Source organism: Scyliorhinus torazame, chromosome 8 (assembly GCF_047496885.1).
Source record: "Scyliorhinus torazame isolate Kashiwa2021f chromosome 8, sScyTor2.1, whole genome shotgun sequence".
Classification (NCBI taxonomy): domain Eukaryota; kingdom Metazoa; phylum Chordata; class Chondrichthyes; order Carcharhiniformes; family Scyliorhinidae; genus Scyliorhinus; species Scyliorhinus torazame.
The window spans coordinates 55,536,410-55,557,504 of record NC_092714.1 but is presented as its reverse complement, the minus strand read 5'-3'; the positions used below and the strand labels follow the sequence as shown (position 1 = coordinate 55,557,504).

Below are 21,095 nucleotides of genomic sequence, written 5' to 3'. Positions count from 1 at the left end.
AATCCATTTTTCTCTGCTAAGACTCAAAATAGATCTGACGAAGGGAGAATGGTTTTCCGGGTCTCAGACAGTTAAACAGGATCTCAGTTAATTTTTATGGGAAAAGTTCAGATGTGTCACTCATAACTAAATCGTTACCTCTATCGTCGTGGGTCCCAGTCATTTAAGACTTCCTAAATGAGTGTCTAGGATTTTAAACTTTGAGAGTAAGTCTACACAGTAAAGTATTTTTATTGTAAAATACTCTCAATTGATACATACAGTACTGCAGAGTTAAAAAATACAAATTGATTAACAGTCTTTAGTTATCTGTTAATAATATAAAACCATTAACAGTCCTTTGTTATCTGCCAACACACTAGCTTCTCTTAAGAGAATGAGATATCTAAAACATGGGAAATCCTAAAGTATCTCCTGTCAATTTCTAATACATTTCTGAGAAGTTTAACAGAAACATACTTACAAAAACCACGATGGGCTTTGTTTGACGAGGCAAGCTTGAAGAACAGAGCTTTTTTCCCTTCAGTAGCACTGAAGAGAGGGGTAATTTTCGCTAAAGTGCTCCTCCTATATGCATAAAATCTTCTAATCGGTCAAGGACCTTTTCTGTTATCTTATCACTTATTGTTGGATAATTGCCTATAGCCAAATGGCTAATTTGATGTATTATCATCAATATATGTTTTAAAGATCTTAGTGTCTGCGTGAATGTCAGGAATCTTAAGATATATTGGCAAAGAGGGAATCGTAGAGATCTGTCTCTTTCAATGTTGCCATGTTTCTTAGATATATAGATTAGATATATAGATTATCAAACAGACACTTCTTTGAGGGTGTTATTCTAAGTGTCAAGAGTTATATAGTTAAGGAAAGATTTGTTGTATTGTTTATCTGAAGAATGTTCCTGTCTTTATGGTTTGAATAATTATCGTTGTAGGGGAGTGATTTAGAGAATTTACAGTGTGTCAATGCAAGGATTTCCTTATCCTGTATTTGTTTGGAATGTCCTAATGATCTTTGAAGTCAGTTAGGAGTTTCTCCCAGTAAATGGTGACTTCTGGATGACCTTTAGCTAAAGTGGTTTTATTCCGCTTTGAATTAAAATACTTGACGTATTAATTTCTGTTGCCTTATTTCAAACCAAATACTGTGGCGAATGTGATATCCATCACAGTGACAGGTTCCATTACAATGAAATTAGCTTTGAACCAGTCAGCACTTTTCCACTTTTGCTTCCCATATGTTCAGAGTGGTATATTAGTGATTTAAAATATATTGGTAACGATTTAAGGAGGTGTTCTGCATTATCTAAATTTAATGTGTGATGAATCCTTGTTTTAAATAGACACACATCAGCGTGCCTCTGACAGACAAAGTTGACCCTGGATATGATGATATCTTTTTAACCTTTCTTTTCTTAAAAAAGTCAGGACTTTAAATATTTTGTTTTACTGAAAGAATCCTGTGCTTAGATATCTGTGTCCTTTGTGACATTTTGTAACAGCCTGTACCAGTATGTATAAATCATGATCGTTATCTTCCTTGAGGGGGAGGTAGTTCACTTGCTTGTACCAAAAAGAAGTGTCTGCAGGAAGTGCCTATTTTAAACTGTTGAGGAGAAATGGTGCAACTGTTCAGCTATAGTTCACTATCCTGCTCATGAGGAACCAGACGAGAGGTATAGATGAGACCTTTCAAGGATTGTACAGGCAGTAATACTTTATATGTAGTTACAAGAAGTTAGCATTATCCAATCATTTGTTACTAGTTATTTATGTCCAATCTTGACTATTGACTAGGTTTACATCATGCACAGTATATGAGAAACAGGCACATTAGCAACATTTAAGAGGCACCTGGGATGGTTACATAAATAGGGAGGAAATACAAGGATACGGACCGAGTAAGGGCAGAAGGTTTTGTCTTTGGTTAGGGCATCATGATCGACACAGGCTTGGAGGTCCGATGGGCCAGTTCCTGTGCTGCATTTTTCTTTTGTTTTCTTTTCGGAGAACAAATAACCAATTACAATAAGTGCACGCTTACTTAATTATAATATCCAATCAGTGCAAAGATACCTACGTATATCTTGTCTTACAATTATTTATATTGGTCCGTGGTCTGGCTTGTGCCATGGTAGCACAGTGGTTAGTGTCATGATATTCAAACACACACATCATGATAGACACACCAACAGACAAATCAGAACACACAACACCACAACCAATCACAGACAAAGACAGGGACAGGATAAAAGGACAAACACGGCACCTGGTGGGCAGTAGATCTGGGGACAAGGACAACGACAAGACCTGTTTTAACATCACAGATAGGGAGTCCCCACGTGCAGAGTATCAAGACAAAACTGTAGATAATAAGTTTGAATAAAACAGCGTTGTACCAAATACAACTGTGTTGGCTCATCTGTGTGTCAGAACGCCCAACACCACATGGTACAGGAGTGGATCGATACCTGCCGACTAACCTGCCATTCTGGACATGGACCTCACCAATAAACCGCAGCCGTTGCAAGTCGCGGGGAACCTTGGTACCAATTGGAAGCTCTTCAAGCAGCGATTCGACCTGTACATCCGAGCCAACGAGAAACAGAGTGCCTCGGGCGAAACAAAGATTGCAATGCTCCTCTCCTACGCAGGTCAGAACGCCATAAATGTCTTCAACTCACTGGTGTTCAAAGAAGGCTAAAACCAATCCAAGTATGACACAGTCATCCTCAAGCTAGACCAGCACTTTAATGTTGAAGTGAACAAAAGTTTTGAAAGATATCTCTTTCAGCAATGCCTGCAAGGTAAGGAGCTTTTTCAACCCTTTTTGACGCACCTCCGAATTCTAGCGCAGTCCTGCGGTTACGGCAACACCTCAGAGTCCATGATCAGGGACCAGATTGTTTTTGGCGTTGCCTCCAGTGGCCTACGCCAGCAGCTTCTTAAAATCAAAAGCCTCACCTTAGCGTCTGCAGTGGAAGCCTGTGTCCTCCACGAGAATGCAACCAGCCGTTTTGCCCGATTTCAGGCATCCGAATTGGCACGGAGGAGGTCCCCAGCCGTCGAATCGGCAAGCCAGGCCGCCCACGACGTAAACGCATCCAGGCCATCGATTATCTCCCGACCCGCGGCCCCGACGAGAGCGGCCACTTCCCGCGCTTTTCGCGGTCTCCCGCGCTTGTGCGCGCCAAAACCAACGGCGACATAGAGGGACGCACCGTGCAGGCGCGCCCAATGAAAGATCGCACTGCGCATGCGCAGTGGTGCAACGAACGCAGTGACGTCATGACGTGCGGCAACTGTGGAGCTGTACAAAAGGGCAATGTCCTGCTAAAAACCGACAGTGCCTCCGATGTGGCAAGATGGGCCACTACGCTGCCCACTGTCGTGCGGCCCAACCCATGGATCCTACACATCTCCGACAACCTCGCAGACACGTCAGGACCGTCCAGCTCACGCATCAAGACTTCCAGCTAAATGATGCAGATGACCAGGATGCCTTCCGGGTTTCCGTCATCGATGTAAACAGGGTCAACGCTATCAATCCGGCCGATGAGTGGAGTGCCACCCTAACGGTCAACCAATCGCACGTCACCTTCCGTCTGGACACCGGCGCATCCGCCAACCTGATTGCATACTCTGAATTCCAGGCCATGAAGGTCAAACCACCCATCACGCCATCCCGGCTCAAGATGGTTGATTATAACGGGAACGTCATCCCGTCCATGGGTTCTTGCCAGCTACAGGTAACTCACAAAACGCACACGGCCACACTCCCCTTCGAAGTTGTTGGCTCATCAAAAGATTAGTTACTGGGCGCACAGGCGTGTAAGGTCTTTCACCTGGTACGGCGCATTATGTCTCTCTCTCCAAATGAGATATCCGACTTCCCGGATGCCGAGTTCCACGCAAATCTCCATTCCCTCCTTGCTCACAACCAGGAGGTATTTGAAGGCATGGGGACATTGCCATACACTTACACGCCTGAAAGGGGCAACACAGGTGGAGAAGGTAGTCAAGAAGGCATACGGCATGCTTGCCTTCATTGGCCGGGGCACTGAGTATAAGAATTGGCAAGTCATGTTGCAGCTGTATAGAACCTTAGTTAGGCCACACTTGGAGTATAGTGTTCAATTCTGGTCGCCACACTACCAGAAGGATGTGGAGACTTTAGAGAGGGTGCAGAAGAGATTTACCAGAATGTTGCCTGGTATGGAGGGCATAAGCTATGAGGAGCGATTGAATAAACTCGGTTTGTTCTCACTGGAACGAAGGAGGTTGAGGGGCGACCTGATAGAGGTATACAAAATTATGAGGGACATAGACAGAGTGGATAGTCAGAGGCTTTTCCCCAGGGTAGACGGGTCAATTACTAGGGGGCATAGGTTTAAGGTGAGAGGGGCAAGGTTTAGAGTAGATGTACGAGGCAAGTTTTTTACGCAGAGGGTAGTGGGTGCCTGGAACTCACTACCGGAGGAGGTAGTGGAAGCAGGGACGATAGGGACATTTAAGAGGCATCTTGACAAATATATGAATCGGATGGGAATAGAAGGATACGGACCCAGGAAGTGTAGAAGATTGTAGTTTCGTCGGGCAGTATGGTCGGCACGGGCTTGGAGGGCCGAAGGGCCTGTTCCTGTGCTGTACATTTCTTTGTTCTTTGAGGGGTAATAGATATAGGACAGAGGTCAGAGGTAGGTTCTTTACGCAAAGAGTAGTGAGGCCGTGGAATGCCCTACCTGCTGCAGTAGTGAACTCGCCAACATTGAGGGCATTTAAAAGTTTATTGGATAAACATATGGATGATAATGGCATAGTGTAGGTTAGATGGTTTTTGTTTTGGTGCAACATCGTGGGCCGAAGGGCCTGTACTGCGCTGTATCGTTCTATGTTCTATGTAAGATTCGCCTCAAACCGGACGCCATCCCGGTCGTTCACACACCTCGCAGGGTTCCTGCGCCACTCAAAGACCGCCTCAAGTTGCAGCTGCAGGCTCTTCAGGACCAAGGGGTCCTATCCAGGGTCACGGAGCCCACGCCATGGGTCAGCTCCATGGTCTGTGTAAAAAAGCCCTCTGGCGAGATCCACATTTGCATAGATCCTAAAGATCTAAATAACAACATTATGCGGGAACACTATCCCATCCCCAAAAGAGAGGAAATCACCAGCGAGATGGCCCAAGCCAAAATATTTACCAAACTGGATGCGTCCAAAGGATTTTGGCAGATCCAATTGGACCCGGCTAGCCGAAGGCTATGCACGTTTAACACCCCTTTCGGCAGATTCTGCTACAACCGGATGCCATTTGGCATCATCTCGGCATTTGAGGTTTTCCACCAAATCATGGAGCAGCTGATGGAAGGCAGCGAAGGGGTACATGTATATGTGGACGATATCATCATTTGGTCCACCACTCCGCAGGAGCACATGCATCGTCTACGACGCGTCTTCGCCCGCATACGACAAAATGGCCTGCGTCTCAACCGCGCCAAGTGTGCTTTTGGCCAGACTGAGCTGAAGTTCCTCGGGGACCACATCTCACAATCAGGGGTCCGTCCCGATGCAGACAAAATTAGCGCCATCACAGCCATGCCACGGCCGGCTGACAAGAAGGCGGTCCTAAGATTCTTGGGCTGGGTCAACTTCCTTGGGAAGTTCATTCCCAACCTTGCTTCTCATACAATGGCTATGCGCCATCTCGTGAAGAAATCAACAGAATTCCAATGGCAACAATCGCATCAGCTGGAATGGGAGGAGCTCAAGCACAAACTGGTCACGGCACCAGTGTTGGCGTTCTTCGACACGGCTCGCCCCACAAAAATCTCAACGGATGCCAGCCAATCTGGTATTGGAGCAGTACTCTTGCAGAAAGATAGCACGTCATCATGGGCCCCGGTTGCATATGCCTCACGAGCCATGACCCCTACGGAACAGCGCTACGCGCAAATCGAAAAAGAATGCCTGGGCTTGTTAACTGGATTGGACAAGTTCCACGACTATGTGTATGGCCTTCCACGATTCACGGTCGAAACTGACCACCGCCCCCTGGTCAACATAATAAACAAGGACCTGAACGACATGACCCCTCGCCTCCAGCGCATCTTACTTAAACTCAGGAGGTATGATTTCGAACTGATCTACACTCCAGGGAAGGATCTCATTGTGGCGGACACGCTCTCCCGAGCAGTGAGTACACCACCAGATGCTGAGGGGTTCGTGCGTCAAATTGAGGCACACGTTACTCTGACAGCAGCAAATCTGCCGGCTGACGACCCAAGTCTGGCCCGCATATGCGCAGAGACAGCGACTGACCCCCTTCTACAGTGAGTGATGCGCCACATGGCGGAAGGGTGGCTCAAAGGGCAGTGCCCGCAGTTTTATAATGTGCGAGATGACCTTACCAACATTGACGGGGTCCTTATGAAGTTAGACAGGATTGTCATTCCGCACAGCATGCGCCAGATGATTCTTAATCAACTACACGAAGGCCACTTGGGAGTCGAGAAATGCAGACGGAGGGCCCGAGAGGCGGTATATTGGCCGGGTATTAATGAAGACATAGCCAACATGGTGCTCAATTGCACAACCTGTCAGAGGTTTCAGCCGGCGCAACCTCCGGAGACGCTTCTACCACACGAGATGGTGACGTCCCCCTGGGCGAAGGTGGGTGTTGACCTATTTCACGCGCTCGGCAGAGATTATATCATTATTATAGATTACTTTTCCAATTACCCGGAAGTCATACCTCTACATGATCTGACGTCGTCCGCAGTCATTGGGGCTCGCCATGGCATTCCAATGACTGTCATGTCGGACAATGGACCCTGTTTCGCCAGCCGTGAATGGTCGTCCTTTGCCGCAGCATATGGTTTCACTCATGTGACGTCCAGCCCTCTACATCCACAGTCGAATGGGAAGGCAGAGAAGGGCTTTCACATTGCCAAGCGGCTCCTCTGCAAGGCGGCTGCTGCCAGATCGGACTTTAACCTCGCCTTGCTGGCCTATCGATCGGCCCCGCTAGCCACAGGTCTCTCGCCAGCACAGCTCCTGATGGGTCACTCCCTCAGGACGACGGTGCCATCCATCCTGGCACCAACAACGGACCATGATACAGTTCTTCGTAAGATGCAAATGCAGCGTGATCGCCAGAAGAGTCTGTACGACACACGGGCGACGGACCTTCCCCCCCCTGTCCTCCGGAGACAAAGTACGCATCCATCTACCACATGGTGGCTGGTCAGCACCGGCCGAAGTTCTCCGACGTGTGGCTCCCCGCTCGTTCCTGATACGCATGCCGGATGGTTCAGTGCGTCGCCGCAATTGGCGCGCCCGTCGCCGACTTCCACGCTCGCAGCCACACTGTACACACAAGCCGGATCCTCAACAGGCTTCCGGGGATGACTTTGTGGAGCTGCCGCAGATCACGCCCCTTCCATCGCCACCCATGGCCTGGCTTGCACATCAGCCGGTGGTTCTTGACCCACCCTTGAGGCGGTCAACCCATTCGTCGCACACCCATTAGACTGGACTTATACCACTGTTCATACGTTTAAAAAGTTAAACACTACTGTATTATAACCTGTTGTTGTTTATCGTTCCAGATATCGTTTGACCGGACCACTATTCAAAGTTTTTTTTTCGCATTCATGTTTTGTTATGGTACAACCTCGTTTGCAGGACGCACCCGACATCGCCCCATGTAAATAGTTACGTCATATGCACATGCTGTACACAACACACACACACTTAGATGCACTCACGACACGATTATATTTATAACCACGTAGGCACATATCTTTGTAAAAAGGGGGGATGTCATGATATTCAAACACACACATCATGATGGACACACCAACAGACAAATCAGACACAACACCACAACCAATCACAGACAAAGACAGGGACAGGATAAAAGAACAAACACGACACCTGGTGGGCAGTAGATCTGGGGACAAGGACAACGACAAGACCTGTTTTAACATCACAGACAGGGAGTCCCCACGTGCAGAGTATCAAGACAAAACTGTAGATAATAAGTTTGAATAAAACAGCGTTGTACCAAACACAACTGTGTTGGCTCATCTGTGTGTCAGAACGCCCAACACCACAGTTAGCACAGTTGCTTCACAGCTCTAGGGTCCCAGGTTCGATTCCTGGCTTGGGTCACTGTCTGTGCGGAATCTGCACGTTCTTCCTGTGTATGCTTGGGTTTACTCTGGGTGCTCCGGTTTCCTACCACGGTCCAACGATATGCAGGTTAGGTGGATTGGCCATAATGAATTGCCTTAGGTCCAAAAAGGGTTAGGTGGGGTTACGGGGATAAGGTGGAGGCGTGGGCTTAAGTGGGGTGCTCTTTCCAAGGGCCGGTGCAGACCCGATGGGCTTAGTGGCCTCCTTCTGCACTGTAAATTCTATGAATCACCTTCCCTGACAGATACCCCTGCTGTTTAATGGTTCCTCTCAAGGACTGGAGTTTCCGAGGGTGGAGGAAGAGCTGGTGGAGGGCCAAGTGGTCCCGACTGGGCTGTATGAAGTAATGGAAGGATTGGAGGCTATGCAGTCAGGCAAGGCCCCGGTGACAGATGGGTACCCAGTGGAATTTTACAAGATGTTTTCCGGGGTGCTGGGGCCCTTGCTGGTGAGGGTGTTTAATGAGGCTAGGGAGCGCGAGGTTCTTCCTCCAACGATGTCACAGGCTTCGATTTCCCTGATTCTGAAGCGGGAGAAGGACCCGGAACAATGCGGATCATACAGACCAATCTCCCTACTGAACGTGGACGCCAAATTGCTGACCAAGATCTTGGCCTCGAGAATGGAGGATTGTGCACCAGGGGTGATGGGGGAGGATCAGACGGGGTTTGTGAAAGGGAGGCAGTTAACAGCCAACATCAGAAGGCTCTTAAACGTGAACATGATGCCCTCCTAGGGCAGGGAGGTGGAGGTAGTAGTCGCCATGGATGTGGGGAAGGCCTTTGACCGGGTGGAGTGGGAGTACCTGTGGGAGGTCCTGGGGCAGTTTGGGTTTGGGCAGGGTTTTGTGGACTGGGTCCGGTTGCTGTACCAGGCACCGGTGGCAAGCGTGCGGACGAACCGAGTGAGCTCGGAATATTTTAGGCTGCACCGGGGGACGAGGCAGAGATGTCCACTCTCCCCACTGCTGTTTGCCTTGGCTATAGAACCACTGGCGATGGCGTTGAGAGCATCAAAGGACTGGCAGGGGATAGTGCAGGGGGGTGGGGGTAAAGCACAGGGTCGCACTATATGTGGACGACCTACTCCTGTATATTTCTGACCCGCTGGGGGCGGTTGGAGAGATTATGAGGATCCTGGGGGGAATTAGGACGGGATATAAATTGAATATGGGTACGGGTGAGGTCTTTGTGATCCAGGCGAGGGGTCAAGAGAGGAGATTGGAGGAGATGCCATTCAAGGTGGTGGGAGGGAGTTTTCGATACTTGGGAATCCAAGTGGTGCGGGGGTGGGAGCAGCTTCATGAATTAAATTTGGCTCGGTTAGTGGAACAGATGAAGGAGGACTTTCGAAGGTGGGATATGCTCCCGTTGTCAGTGGCAGGGAGGGTACAGACCGTAAAGATGACGGTTCTCCTGAGATTGTTGTTCATATTGCAGTGTCTCCCTATTTGTATTTTTAGTCCAAAAGCCTTTTTTAAGAGGGCCTCTGGGTTTGTGTGGGCGGGCAAAACCCTGCAAGTAAAGAAGGAGCCGGGGCGGGGGGGGGGGGGGGGCTGGGCCTATCGAATTTTAGGAACTATTATTGGACAGCAAATATAGCTATGATCAGGAAGTGGATAGAGGGGGAGGGGTCGGTGTGGGAGCAGGCGGAGACAGCCTCACATAAGGGCACAAGCTTGGGGCACTGGTAGCGTCACCTCTGCCGTTCTTGCCGGCTCGGTGCTCCACAAGCCCAGGGTAGTGGCGACTTTGAGGGTGTTGGGACAGTGGCGGAAACACACGGTATAGGAGGGAGCGTCGGTATGGACTCCAATTTGTGGTAACCACCGGTTAGTGCCGAGGAGGCTAGATGGGGGATTTCCGAGGTGGCAGCGAACTGGGATCGAGAGGATAGGGGAACTGTTTATTGACGGCTTGGAGGACCTGGTGGAGGAGTTTGAGCTGCGAAGTGGGAATGGGTTCCGATATCGGCAGGTGAAGGACTTTGCACGGAGGCAGGTTTTGACCTTTCCACTTCTAGCGCCTCAGGGGGATACAGGACAAGGTAGTTTCGAAAGTGAGGGTGGGGGAGGGGAAGGTCTCGGGAATTTATAAAGAGCTGATGGAGTGGGAGGGGACCCAGATAGGGGAGGTAAAGCATAAATGGGAGGATGAGTTGAGCAAGGGACTTGAGGCAGGTCTGTGTGAGGATGCTCTGAGTAGAGTCAACTCGTCCTCATCGTGTGCCAAGCACAGCCTGATACAATTTAAGGTGGTCTACTGGGCACATATAAATGTGGCCTGGATGAGCAGGTTCTTTGAAGGGGTGGAGGATAGGCGTGGGCAGTGTGCGGGAGGGCCCGCGAATCATGTCCATGTGTTTTGGGCCTGCCCGAAGCTTGGGGGATTCTGGCAAGATTTGCCGATGTCATGACCAAGGTACTAAAGACAAGGGTGGCGCGGAGTCCAGAGGTGGCGATTTTTGGAGTGGCGGAAGACGCGGGTGTCCAGTGGGCGAGAGGCGCTGACGTTTTGGCCTTTGCCTGCTTGGTAGCCCAGAGACAGATCTTGTTACCGTGGAGGGCGTATGGATCAGTGACATGGCCGGGTTTCTCAGGCTTGAGAAGATCAAGTTCACCCTGAGAGGATCGACGTTAGAGTTTGTCCGGAGGTGGCAGCCGTTTATCAACATTTTTGGAGAAATTTAAGCTGTCTGCAGATACGATGGGGGGGGCGTTATTTACTGTGTTATGTTTGCTTTCAAAATTGCTGTTAAAAATTACAAACGCCTTAATAAAATGTTTTTTTAAAAAGTGCTCTGGATCTGGAACGGTTTTTGTCGGATTCAAATATGTCCCTATGTGTGTGCAAAAGCTTTAGGGTAAGGTTGGTTTGCCTTGTTTAACAAAGGTAACCATTTATTTGATTCTCAGGTGTAATGTCCTAATTATAGATAAATTCTACCATTATCTATATTTTACCTAACTAATCTATAATTTCACAGCAATTAAACCTGACAATTGACACTTGCTTTCACAATCTTCACTGAAGCTACTCTGATTGTAATCTGAAATTCTCAGGTATCGGCGCGATGTCCGCCGACCGGCGCCAAAAACGGCGCAAATCAGTCGGGCATCGCGCCGCCCCAAAGGTGCAGAATCCTCCGCATCTTGGGGGGCCGAGCCCTAACCTTGAGGGGCTAGGCCCGCGCTGGTCTGATTTCCGCCCCGCCAGCTGGCGGAAGTGCCCCGCCAGCTGGCACGGAAATGACATTGCCAGGCGGCGCATGCGCGGGAGCGTTTGCGGCTACTAACGGCATCCCCGCGCATGCGCTGTGGAGGGAGTCTCTTCCTCCTCCGCCATGGTGGAGACCGTGGCGAAGGCGGAAGGAAAAGAGTGCCCCCACGGCACAGGCCCGCCCGCGGATCGGTGGGTCCCAATCGCCGTCCTAGCCCCCTGTGGGCCGCAGAATGAGGTCCCGGAATGGGTGCCGACGCTGGAGTAAAACACTCCCGTTTTTACTCTGGCGTCGGTACTTAGCCGCCCGGTGGGAGAATCCCGCCCCTGTTTCTTAGTTTCTAACCTTCACCTTTCAGCAACCCACTCTCTCTGCTACCTTGTTGAATCCAGTTGGTAAAGGAGGAGCCCAGATGTCAATGGGCACGATACTCCCAGCCCCGCGCCGGAGAATCGGCGCAACCGCACCACGCCAGCGAGAACTCTGCGCGAAGGGCGGCCTGTGGGGACGGGGCCTCCGATGGGGTCTGGACCGTGATCGGCTGCCCGGCCTTTCCACCCCCCACCCCCCCCCCCCCCGGGCCGACTTTTTTGCGCATCTGGCCCCAGAACCCCCGCGCCATGTTGCGTCGGGGCCGGAGTGTTCAGTAAGGCCACCGCGCATGCACGGGTTGGCGTGTCGCCACTGTGCATGTGTGGGTTTGCGCCGCCCCCAGTGCGCGCCAGGAAGTAAGGCTGGAGCGGCATGAACTGCTCCAACACCGTTCTGGCCCTCTGTGGGGGCCAGAATCGCTAGTGCCCGCGCCCCTTTCGTGCCGTCGTGAAACGTGACGGCGTTCACGACTGCGCGGGCACTCTGTCCCGCGATCGGAGAATCCCGCCCAATGTTTATTCAGTTATAGATTTATTCACAAAGTAATATTATAAATAAGTGTCTCTACATGTGCATTAACCTTAATTTGTACACAACAGTGGGGCTGGAGATAATGGAATGGCTTGCCATAATTTTCCAATTTTACCCAGATACAGGGGAAGTGCCAGAGGATTGGAAAGTGGCAAATGTGACTCTCAGAGTTAGGACCAATGTTTTTTTGTAAATGCCTTGGATATTGGAACACAAAGTAAAATTTTAAAATGTGTAATGATAGCAAACCTGAGGGTGTTTCAACATACAAACATTTATTGAGCATTTTTGTGAACCGTTGACATTGGAGGAATTTTCCGACTGGGAAGACCTGGGAATTCTTGTGGTAGCACGACATGAAGTCTGCAAGTTGGACATGTCCTCTGTTCATGCAGCCATGGTCCAATACACTACATGGAAAAAAATGGCCATTAATCAATCTATTTTAATTATTAAGTTTACAATTAACATCGATCTCTTAAACATTGGTTACTGAGGGGTGCATGAACTATGGCGCAGTGATAATGGGAGATTTTACCTACCCTGATATTGAGGTCAATGAATGCATTAACGACAGCAAGGAGAGAAAGTTCTGAAGTGAGTTCTGGACAATTTTGGTGAATTTCCTATCCAACAAGCGAGGCAGCATTACCGGATCTAGTCCTGGGGAATGTGGGGACGGGCTCATGGAAAATGTCACACCCGGGGAGAATTTTGGGAATAATGACCATAGGATCACAAGGTTTAATCATAAAACAAAAATACAGCACCTTTCACGACCAAATCAACATACTTTGGAAGTACAGTAATTCTTGTCACCTAAAATATACAGCAGCTAATTTGTGCACAGCAAGCTCCCAAAACAGTGTGATTATGACCAGATAATCTGGTTTGATAATATTGATACAGGGATAAATATTGACCAGGACAAAGGATGGAACTTCCCTGGGTTTCTTTGAAATGAAGTCATGGGATCTTAAGCCTGGCTGAGACACCAAATGAAACCTTGACTTAATACCTCATGCGAAAGACAGCGCTTCTGAGTGTAGTGCTCACTCAGTAGTACACTGGAGAGTCAACCTAGACTTTTGCAACTTTGGGCGCGATTCTCGGAAAACGTTCTATGTGTGCTAGTGAGCAGGAATTGTCCCGGGTTTCCCGGTACTCGGCCCAGCGAGACCGGCAACACTATTCAACATTAATTGGTCCTCGTAACGAGGGATCACGGACTTCTCGCCCCAAATGATGGCTCGCCAGCTGATTCGCCGGGACCACACTCGCCAGCCCCTGGCTAACAAGGTCGAGCAGCACTTAAGCTGCACTTGCTCGCACAATCCTTGCCAGCTCGCAATAATGGCGCGAGGCGACCAGCCCCAAGATTCAGGGATGCTGATCTGGGGAGGCTCCTGGACGCTGTGGAGGCCGGGAGAGATGTCCTGTTGTCCTGTTCTCCCTCTCCCCCCCCCCCCCCCCCACCCCAGGTCCCAAGGGTGAGCTACGAGGCAGCCAGTGCTGCCTGGGACGAGGTGGTGGCAGCAGTCAGCTTGGGCAGTGTGACCAGGAGGACTGGCCTCCAGTGTTGGAAGAAGGTCAACGACCTGAACTGGGCAGCACGAGTGAGTAGACACCAAAGTCCCCCACACCACAATGGAGCATTCACCCCCCCAGGCAACCCCTCCCCCTTCAATCCTCCCTCCAACCCGGCCCACCACATCTGTGAATCACGCGTGTGGCTAACGATGCCCTCTTTGTGACTCATCAGGAAAAGCTCTCCCAGAATCGTCGGGAGAGGGCTCAGACTGGTGGTGGGGTGTCGGAGTTAAGAATCCTCATCGCCTTCGAGGAGTGGGCACTGGAGGTGACTGGGGTGGCCGCGGAGGCTGGCGGATGCCGCAGCGGTGAGGAGCCACCTGGATCCACCCAGAGGACTTGTCAAATGTGAGTACCCCATCCCTCCCACTGACCACATGTCCTTTCTCCCACAGGTCCTTCAGCCGACAGCGCCAGCCCATCCCGGGCGGCACCCTCTCCTGACTACGAGCAGAATATCTCGGAGAGCTCCGAGGATGCAACTGTTATAGTCGCAGCACAGCTGTCATCCCCACCCTCCACCAGCGTAGATACACACCTCGGTGGGACACGTTAGTGGACAGGCTTCTGGGGCACAGTCTGGTGAGCACCACACCACTGATGATGCACATTAGGTGGAGGCAGGAACCCCCAGGGCAAGACAGCTGCCAGAGGGCTGCTGGATCCCAGGACTCAGCTGGGTCCCAGCCTGATGCTGAGCCTGTGGCACAGGGGTACCCAGAGCTGATGGAGACGCTAGAGAGTGGCCGGGACATTCAGAGGGAGATGTCCGCAGATCCATAGCAGCTTGGAGGAGTCCAAGAGGCTACGGGCGCAGGAGATGGCACTGGTAGTGGAGAGCCTGGTGCAAGACATCAGCTCCATTTGTGAAGGTGTCCAAGGCATCGTGCAGTCAGTGATGGCCAGTGCTGAAGGTCTCGGTAGAATGTCTGCTTCGCTGGGGTATTCACCTAGTACCAGGCTGATCTTGAAGAAGTTCTATGGGACATGTCCCGCTCTCAGATGGGCATGGCTGAGGCGCTGCGGAACTTGTCCCAGTCACGGAGGAGCAATGCCGAGGGCGTCGACACGATGGTGCGGACATTGGGGAACCGCCAGGGCTGGCAAAGCCAGATGATGCAGGGCAGCCGGGGCTCGAACCAGCTGCCCCTCCGTCCCAAGGTGAACCTCAGGGCTCTATGGGCACTGACCGGGAGGGTCTCCCATGGCATCGGAGGCCCCCAGGTTCATGCCTTTTGGGCAGGCTGGCACCCTAGCACCACCCAGGCACTGCCACCTGGGTTCCAGCCTGGCACTGCCTAAGTGGCACTGCCAACTGGCAGGGAGACCGGTAGGGTCCTAGATTGGCACTGCCAAGCTGGTATTTTTTCCATGGGGTGATCACGTTGGGGTGCCGTGTGGGTGTTGGGGAGGGTGCGGGGGAGGCCAGGACCCTCCCATAGTGTGTGGGGGTGGGAGTCTCTTTGGGGGCTTTGGATGGCACCCCGATTTCTTACTACACTGAGTTCCCTCGAGTGAGACTCCTCAATGCATAAAACAGGGCTATGTGCAGAATCGGCCGCGGGTACCCCATTGAGGCCCCTTATCAAATCTAAGTCGCGCTTTACAGCCCTGTGTTTCTTGGTAATTTAGTTAAATTATGCCCAATTTTGAGCACCATGCTTTAGGGGGAATGGGAAGGCTTTGCAGGGGTTTAACAGAATGGCTCAAGGGATGAGGAATTCCAGTGACATGGATTGACTGGAAAGACTGGGGTTATCTTCTTCAGAGCAGAGATGACAAAGAGGGGATTTAATAGAAGTGTCATAAAGGATTTAGATGGAATAAATAAAGAGAAACTGTTTCTAATGACTGAAGTGTTGCCAACCAAAGGGCAGAGATGCAAGGTGTTTGCCAAAAAAAATCAATGAGAAAATAAAATAATGCAACAAATTGGTAGAGTTTGGAATGCACTGATTGATAAGCTGGTGGACACAGATTCAATCGTTACTTTCAAAGGGGGCACTGGTTAAATGAAGAAAAAGAATTACAGGAATCTGGTAAAATACCAAGCTTTGCATTATACAATGCTATATGATAGGCAGATCTGTAGGATATAAATTCACCCCCCTATTATTCAGATTTAAGGAGATCTCAGTTGCACCATTAGCAGAAACTACGGGCGTGATTCTCCCAAAACATGACTAAGTGTCATTTTGGAGGGCAGCACGGTGGCGCAGTGGTTAGCATTGCTGTCTCACGACACCGAGGTCCCAGGTTCGATCCCGGCTCTGGGTCACTGTCCGTTTTGAGTTTGCACATTCGGCCCGTGTTTGTGTGGGTTTCCCCCCCACAACCAAAAGATGTGCAGGGTAGGTGGATTGGCCATGCTAAATTGTCCCTTAATTGGAAAAAATTAATTGGGTACTCTAAATTTATTTTTTTTTAAAAAGGTGTCATTTTGGGTGGGTTTGGCAGAGTGAATTCTGCCAGGTGTTTGGGCGCGATCCAGACCGATATTCAACTACAGTTAAGTCATTTTATGGAGCTTAAGGAGTTTCTCACTGGAAAATCCCAGTTAGAAATTGTTTTCTGCAGCGGGGAACTAAAGTCGCCGGCAAGACTGGCTCCTCAGAGATTGGGACGTCCTTTTAAAAGGGTGCCCAGGTCTCAATGTGAGGTTGAGGGTCCCCCACACCCATGGACATCGCAACCCCTCGCAGACAAAGACATGCCCCCAACCCTCAACCGCAGAGGGGCAACCTTCCCCACCCCCATCACTAAAAGTCTGGCCTCAAACGGGCTGTGTTAACGGTTCATTTAAATGTGATTATCTGTCCAACGAGGGTGTGATCCAGATTGCGCTGGGCGCCATGGGGTCAGGTGACTCGTGTGACTCGGCCCCTGTGCGAAACCCACTATGCATCCGGCGTAATGGGATCGGCGCCAGGGCAACGGATTGTAAAATTGCGCGCTAAGTATTTCTCAGTCAAGAGAAGGTATAAAACAATCGAAGTATAATGCTACAATGCTTTCATACCTCCTAGTGGCTGGTTATAGATTGCAAGAACAGGTTATTTTTTCCATGTTAGATATGAATTCAGTCTACATTTTGTTCTCAAATCGAAGTGTTCCTATTAAAAGATTTTCACAGTGATGGATCCTCTTTCTCTTTATTTGTTTTATAGAGGTCGTAAAAATTAAGTTAATAAAGGCAAAATGTGATGATAATACCTGAGAGTGGAACTTGTGAGCGCATGGTAAAATAAGCATAGACTCTATAGCAAGTTCTTCATGACAGATCACACAAGGGTCTTGCTCACCAGTCTGCAAAACACAAGGATTATTTTGAGTTGCAACAGTTCTTACAGTATCTCAGTATACACAATGGGCTCATGACTTGGCAGTGCCATTGTAGATCAGCATGTAAAACGCAAATTAAAATCTCAAGTCCATTGACACATATTTATTAATTTAGTGAACTTCTCAATTGCTATGTTAACTATATATGTGCAGAAGATCCCTTTCATGGATGGTAAATGGCAAGGACATCAAGCGTTTTTTGCAAACTGAACGTACTCAAAGGAATCTTCTGTGCCTAATGACCACACGCAATAATGGGCTTAGGATGCAACATCCAAGTTCACACTGGGTCTCTTTCCAAATACGTTCCTTGTCTGAATAACTGTCATAATCCGAACTTAAAACGTGCAGATTATTTCATAAATGTTCGCCTTGTGCGCTGAACTCTTCTTGAGCCATGAGAATGGCTACGAAGTTCAATTCAAAATAAGTTTAATCCAATGTGACATCCTTCCACACTGCTATGTTATCTCTCTGCTATCTTCCTTCAGCCAAGGAGAGAGGAAAGCCTCGACCACAGACCTCTTCAGGCCACTGATAACCAGATTTTAGCTTACTGACATTCAGTTGCGCTTGTTGAGGATTGCTACTTTAATCCTCTTCCTTTGCAACCCAATGAAGAACAGAGACCCAGTCAAACAGAACCTATCAATAGTCAGCAAATTGTGATATTCATGGAGGATGGGATTCAAACCAAGCCCTCTTGGGATGAGAGTTTAATTCTCTACTGCTAGCACTATCCACTGTAACTATGACCGTTTCAAATAAACTTTTAATGATGCCTAGTTAAAGAAATGAATGGGTCTGTACAAATGAGCAATGAATTCTCCAAGTCATATTGGAGTTAAAATTCCAAATGAAAGCACTCTGGGAATACATGTCACAGAATTGTGCAGTGGTAGCCTGTGATTTATTTCATCGATTACTTTGTAAAGATGGGAAATCTCAGGCTGGGAATGCAGGGTCTCATGCCAAGAGTAAAGAACAACCGTAACTCTTTGAAAGAAATGTATGAATTCTTTGTCTCTAAACTTTACATGCATAGTATCTCAGTACATTATGTATCATATGGGGCTGGTTTAGCACAGGGCTAAGTAGCTGGCTTTGAAAGCAGACCAAGGCAGACCAGCAGCACGGTTCAATTCCCGTTCCAGCCTCTCCGAACAGGCGGCGGAATGTGGCGACTAGGGGCTTTTCACAGTAACTTTTGAAGCCTACTTGTGACAATAAGCGATTTCCATTTCATTTTCAAGTGTAAGTTACCAGTGCCCTGGCTCCTTCCCAAGACTGAAGCCCCTGCTGCCTCGATGAACGCCAAACAGATTGCTGAGAGGGTTTCTTTTGACCACTGTAGTTGCTCTGAAATGCAGAAAGTCAAAAAGAAAAATATTGATTGCTATGGGAACGGGTTCATCCATAAAGCATAAAACTGCTGAATTGCTTGTTCCCATTTTTGCAAGAGCAGTAAATGCTCAAATTTACCTCTGAGAGTTTTGATTCCACTAATTGTGCGACTTTATTAACAATCTCATCATAGGATAATCCCGAAAGGGATCCACCATTAGACAGCCTTACTTCTTTCAAGAAGTCTGTTAATGAGCCTCTAGAATGGAAACAGAAATAGAATTTTCATTTTAACATACCTCAGATGTAAGACAATGTTCCAACTGTATATTGGAACATGTGTGCCAGAGTTGAAGAAAATAAATTGCATTGGATATACTTCTGTGAGCAAAGAATTTGAGCCACAAATTATAACCTGGTAAATTGTGGATAGGATGTTGAAAGTTTCTCCATAATTCTCTCAAAGCTGTTCTTCCCACGGATTCCTATTGGTGTTGCCGCTGCCCCAGCGCCAACTTTTGTAGACTGCTGGGATGTGGTTTGTTCAGATTCTGGGACAGGCCCTCGAAGCTATGGATTAATGCATAGAAACCTTTACTAATTTTAAAATAACGTCAAAATTTATATATAACCTAAACCTCAACAAACCATATACTTAAAAGATAACTAAAAAGAGTGGAAAACAGGAGGACATTTGTGTTTTCTTCTCTCTATTTAAACAAGTTGCTTCATAAGTTTTAAACATATACTGTTGTGATCCAGGCAGCATCGCTGGCACAATTTTTTTTTCTTGTTGCTGTAAACTTCAAATCTTCACTTCACAGCAAAGCATTTACAACCCTTAAGTCAAAGTCTGAAGCAATTGGCCTACACCCAATATTAGGGGTGTAGGGCTCACTCGGGAAGTCCCTCCTTTGTGGTTCTGCAGATAGATTCTTAACAATCACAGGATATATTTGCAGGAGGGAAAAATGTGAGTAGAACCCCCACCTGCCTCAGGCACCATACGAAAGACATGGCAACTATTTCATGTGACCCTGCCCAAATATTCTCCCTGCTCTTCACAGTCATGACCACTGTCAAAATACCCCAATTCTGAACCATGTAGCACTAACAGATGACACAAAGCTGGGCGGGAGGGTGAGCTGTGACGAAGATGCAGAGATACTTCAGTGCGATTTGGACAAGTTGAATGAGTGGGAAAATGCATGGCAGATGCAGTAGAATGTGGATAAATGTGAGGTTATCCACTTTGGTAGCAAAAACAGGAAAGCAAATCATTATCTGAATGGCTATAAATTGAGAGTGGGGAATGTGCAATAAGACCTGGGTGTCCTTGTACAGCAGTCACTGAAGGTAAGCATGCAAGTGCAGCTGTCAGTAAAGAAGGCTAATGGTATGTTAGTCTTCATAAGGAGAGGATTCGAGTACAGAAGCAGTGATGTCTTACTGCAATTATACAGGGCCTTGGTGAGACCACACCTGGAATATTGTGAGCAGTTTTGATCTTCTTACCCGAGGAAGGATGTTCTTGCTATGGAGGGAGTGCAGCAAAGGTTTACCAGGCCGATTCCTGGGATGGCGGGAGTGACGTACGAGGAGAGATTGAGATGGTTAGGATTATACTCGCTGAAGTTTAGAAGAATAAGGGGGGATCTCGAAGAAACCTATAAAAGTCTAACAGGATTAGACAGGGTAGATGCAGGAAGGATACTCTTGATAGCAGGGGAGTCCAAAACCAGGGATCACAGTCTGAAGATACAAGCTAGACTGCAATGAGGAGATATTTCTTCACCCAGAGAGTGGCGAGTCTGTGAAATTCGCTGCCACAGAAAGCAATTGAGGCCAATTATCTGTTTTGAAGAAAGAGTTAGATACAGCTCTTGGAGGCTAAAGGGATCAAATGATATGGGGGAAAGTGGGAGATCATGATCAGCCACGATTATATTGAATAGCAGATCAGGTTCGAGGGGCCGAATGACCACACCTGCTCTTATTTTCTATGTTTCTATGTAGCAGAAATCACAATCAGAATATCAATCTCATTACATCAATGAACACGCCTGCTAATACAATGTCAAGGGGGAGATGGTGATGTAATGGTAATGCCATTGGACCAGTTATCCAGAGCCTGGTCCTCTGCAGAAATAGGTACAAATCCCACTGTGGCAGCTGATTGAAATTAAATTCAATTAATTAGATTTGGAGTCAAAACCTCGTCTCAGTAATGGAGACCCATGAAAATTATCATTGATTGTACTAAAAACCCGTATTTCATTAATGATAATAATCTTTATTAGTGTCACAAGTAGGCTTACATTAACACTGCAATGAAGTTACTGTGAAAGTCGCCACACTCTGGCGCCTGTTCGGGTACACAGAGGGAGAATTCAGAATGTCTAATTCACCTAACAAGTGGCATGCAGGGTGGGGGACAAGGGGTTGAGAGGTAGAGGAGGTGGTGAGCAATGGGGGTAGGAGTGAGGGATAGAGATGGTGATT

General features: G+C 48.4%; 1 protein-coding gene across 3 annotated transcripts in view; it reads right to left on the bottom strand.

The window, feature by feature from the left end:
* Positions 1 to 12,571: 12,571 nt before the first annotated feature.
* The window catches only part of LOC140427849 (E3 ubiquitin-protein ligase DZIP3-like), a 173,247-nt gene continuing 164,723 nt past the window's right edge, over positions 12,572 to 21,095 (bottom strand). For all 3 annotated transcript variants that reach the window (XM_072513632.1, XM_072513631.1, XM_072513633.1), the window contains 5 exons: positions 19,009 to 19,163; positions 18,732 to 18,852; positions 18,513 to 18,608; positions 17,121 to 17,213; positions 12,572 to 12,727 (listed from right to left, as the gene is read on the bottom strand). In XM_072513632.1, the coding sequence (XP_072369733.1) occupies positions 12,593 to 12,727; positions 17,121 to 17,213; positions 18,513 to 18,608; positions 18,732 to 18,852; positions 19,009 to 19,163 (600 nt within the window). In that variant the 3' untranslated portion in view covers positions 12,572 to 12,592. The remainder of the gene's footprint in view (positions 12,728 to 17,120; positions 17,214 to 18,512; positions 18,609 to 18,731; positions 18,853 to 19,008; positions 19,164 to 21,095) is intronic.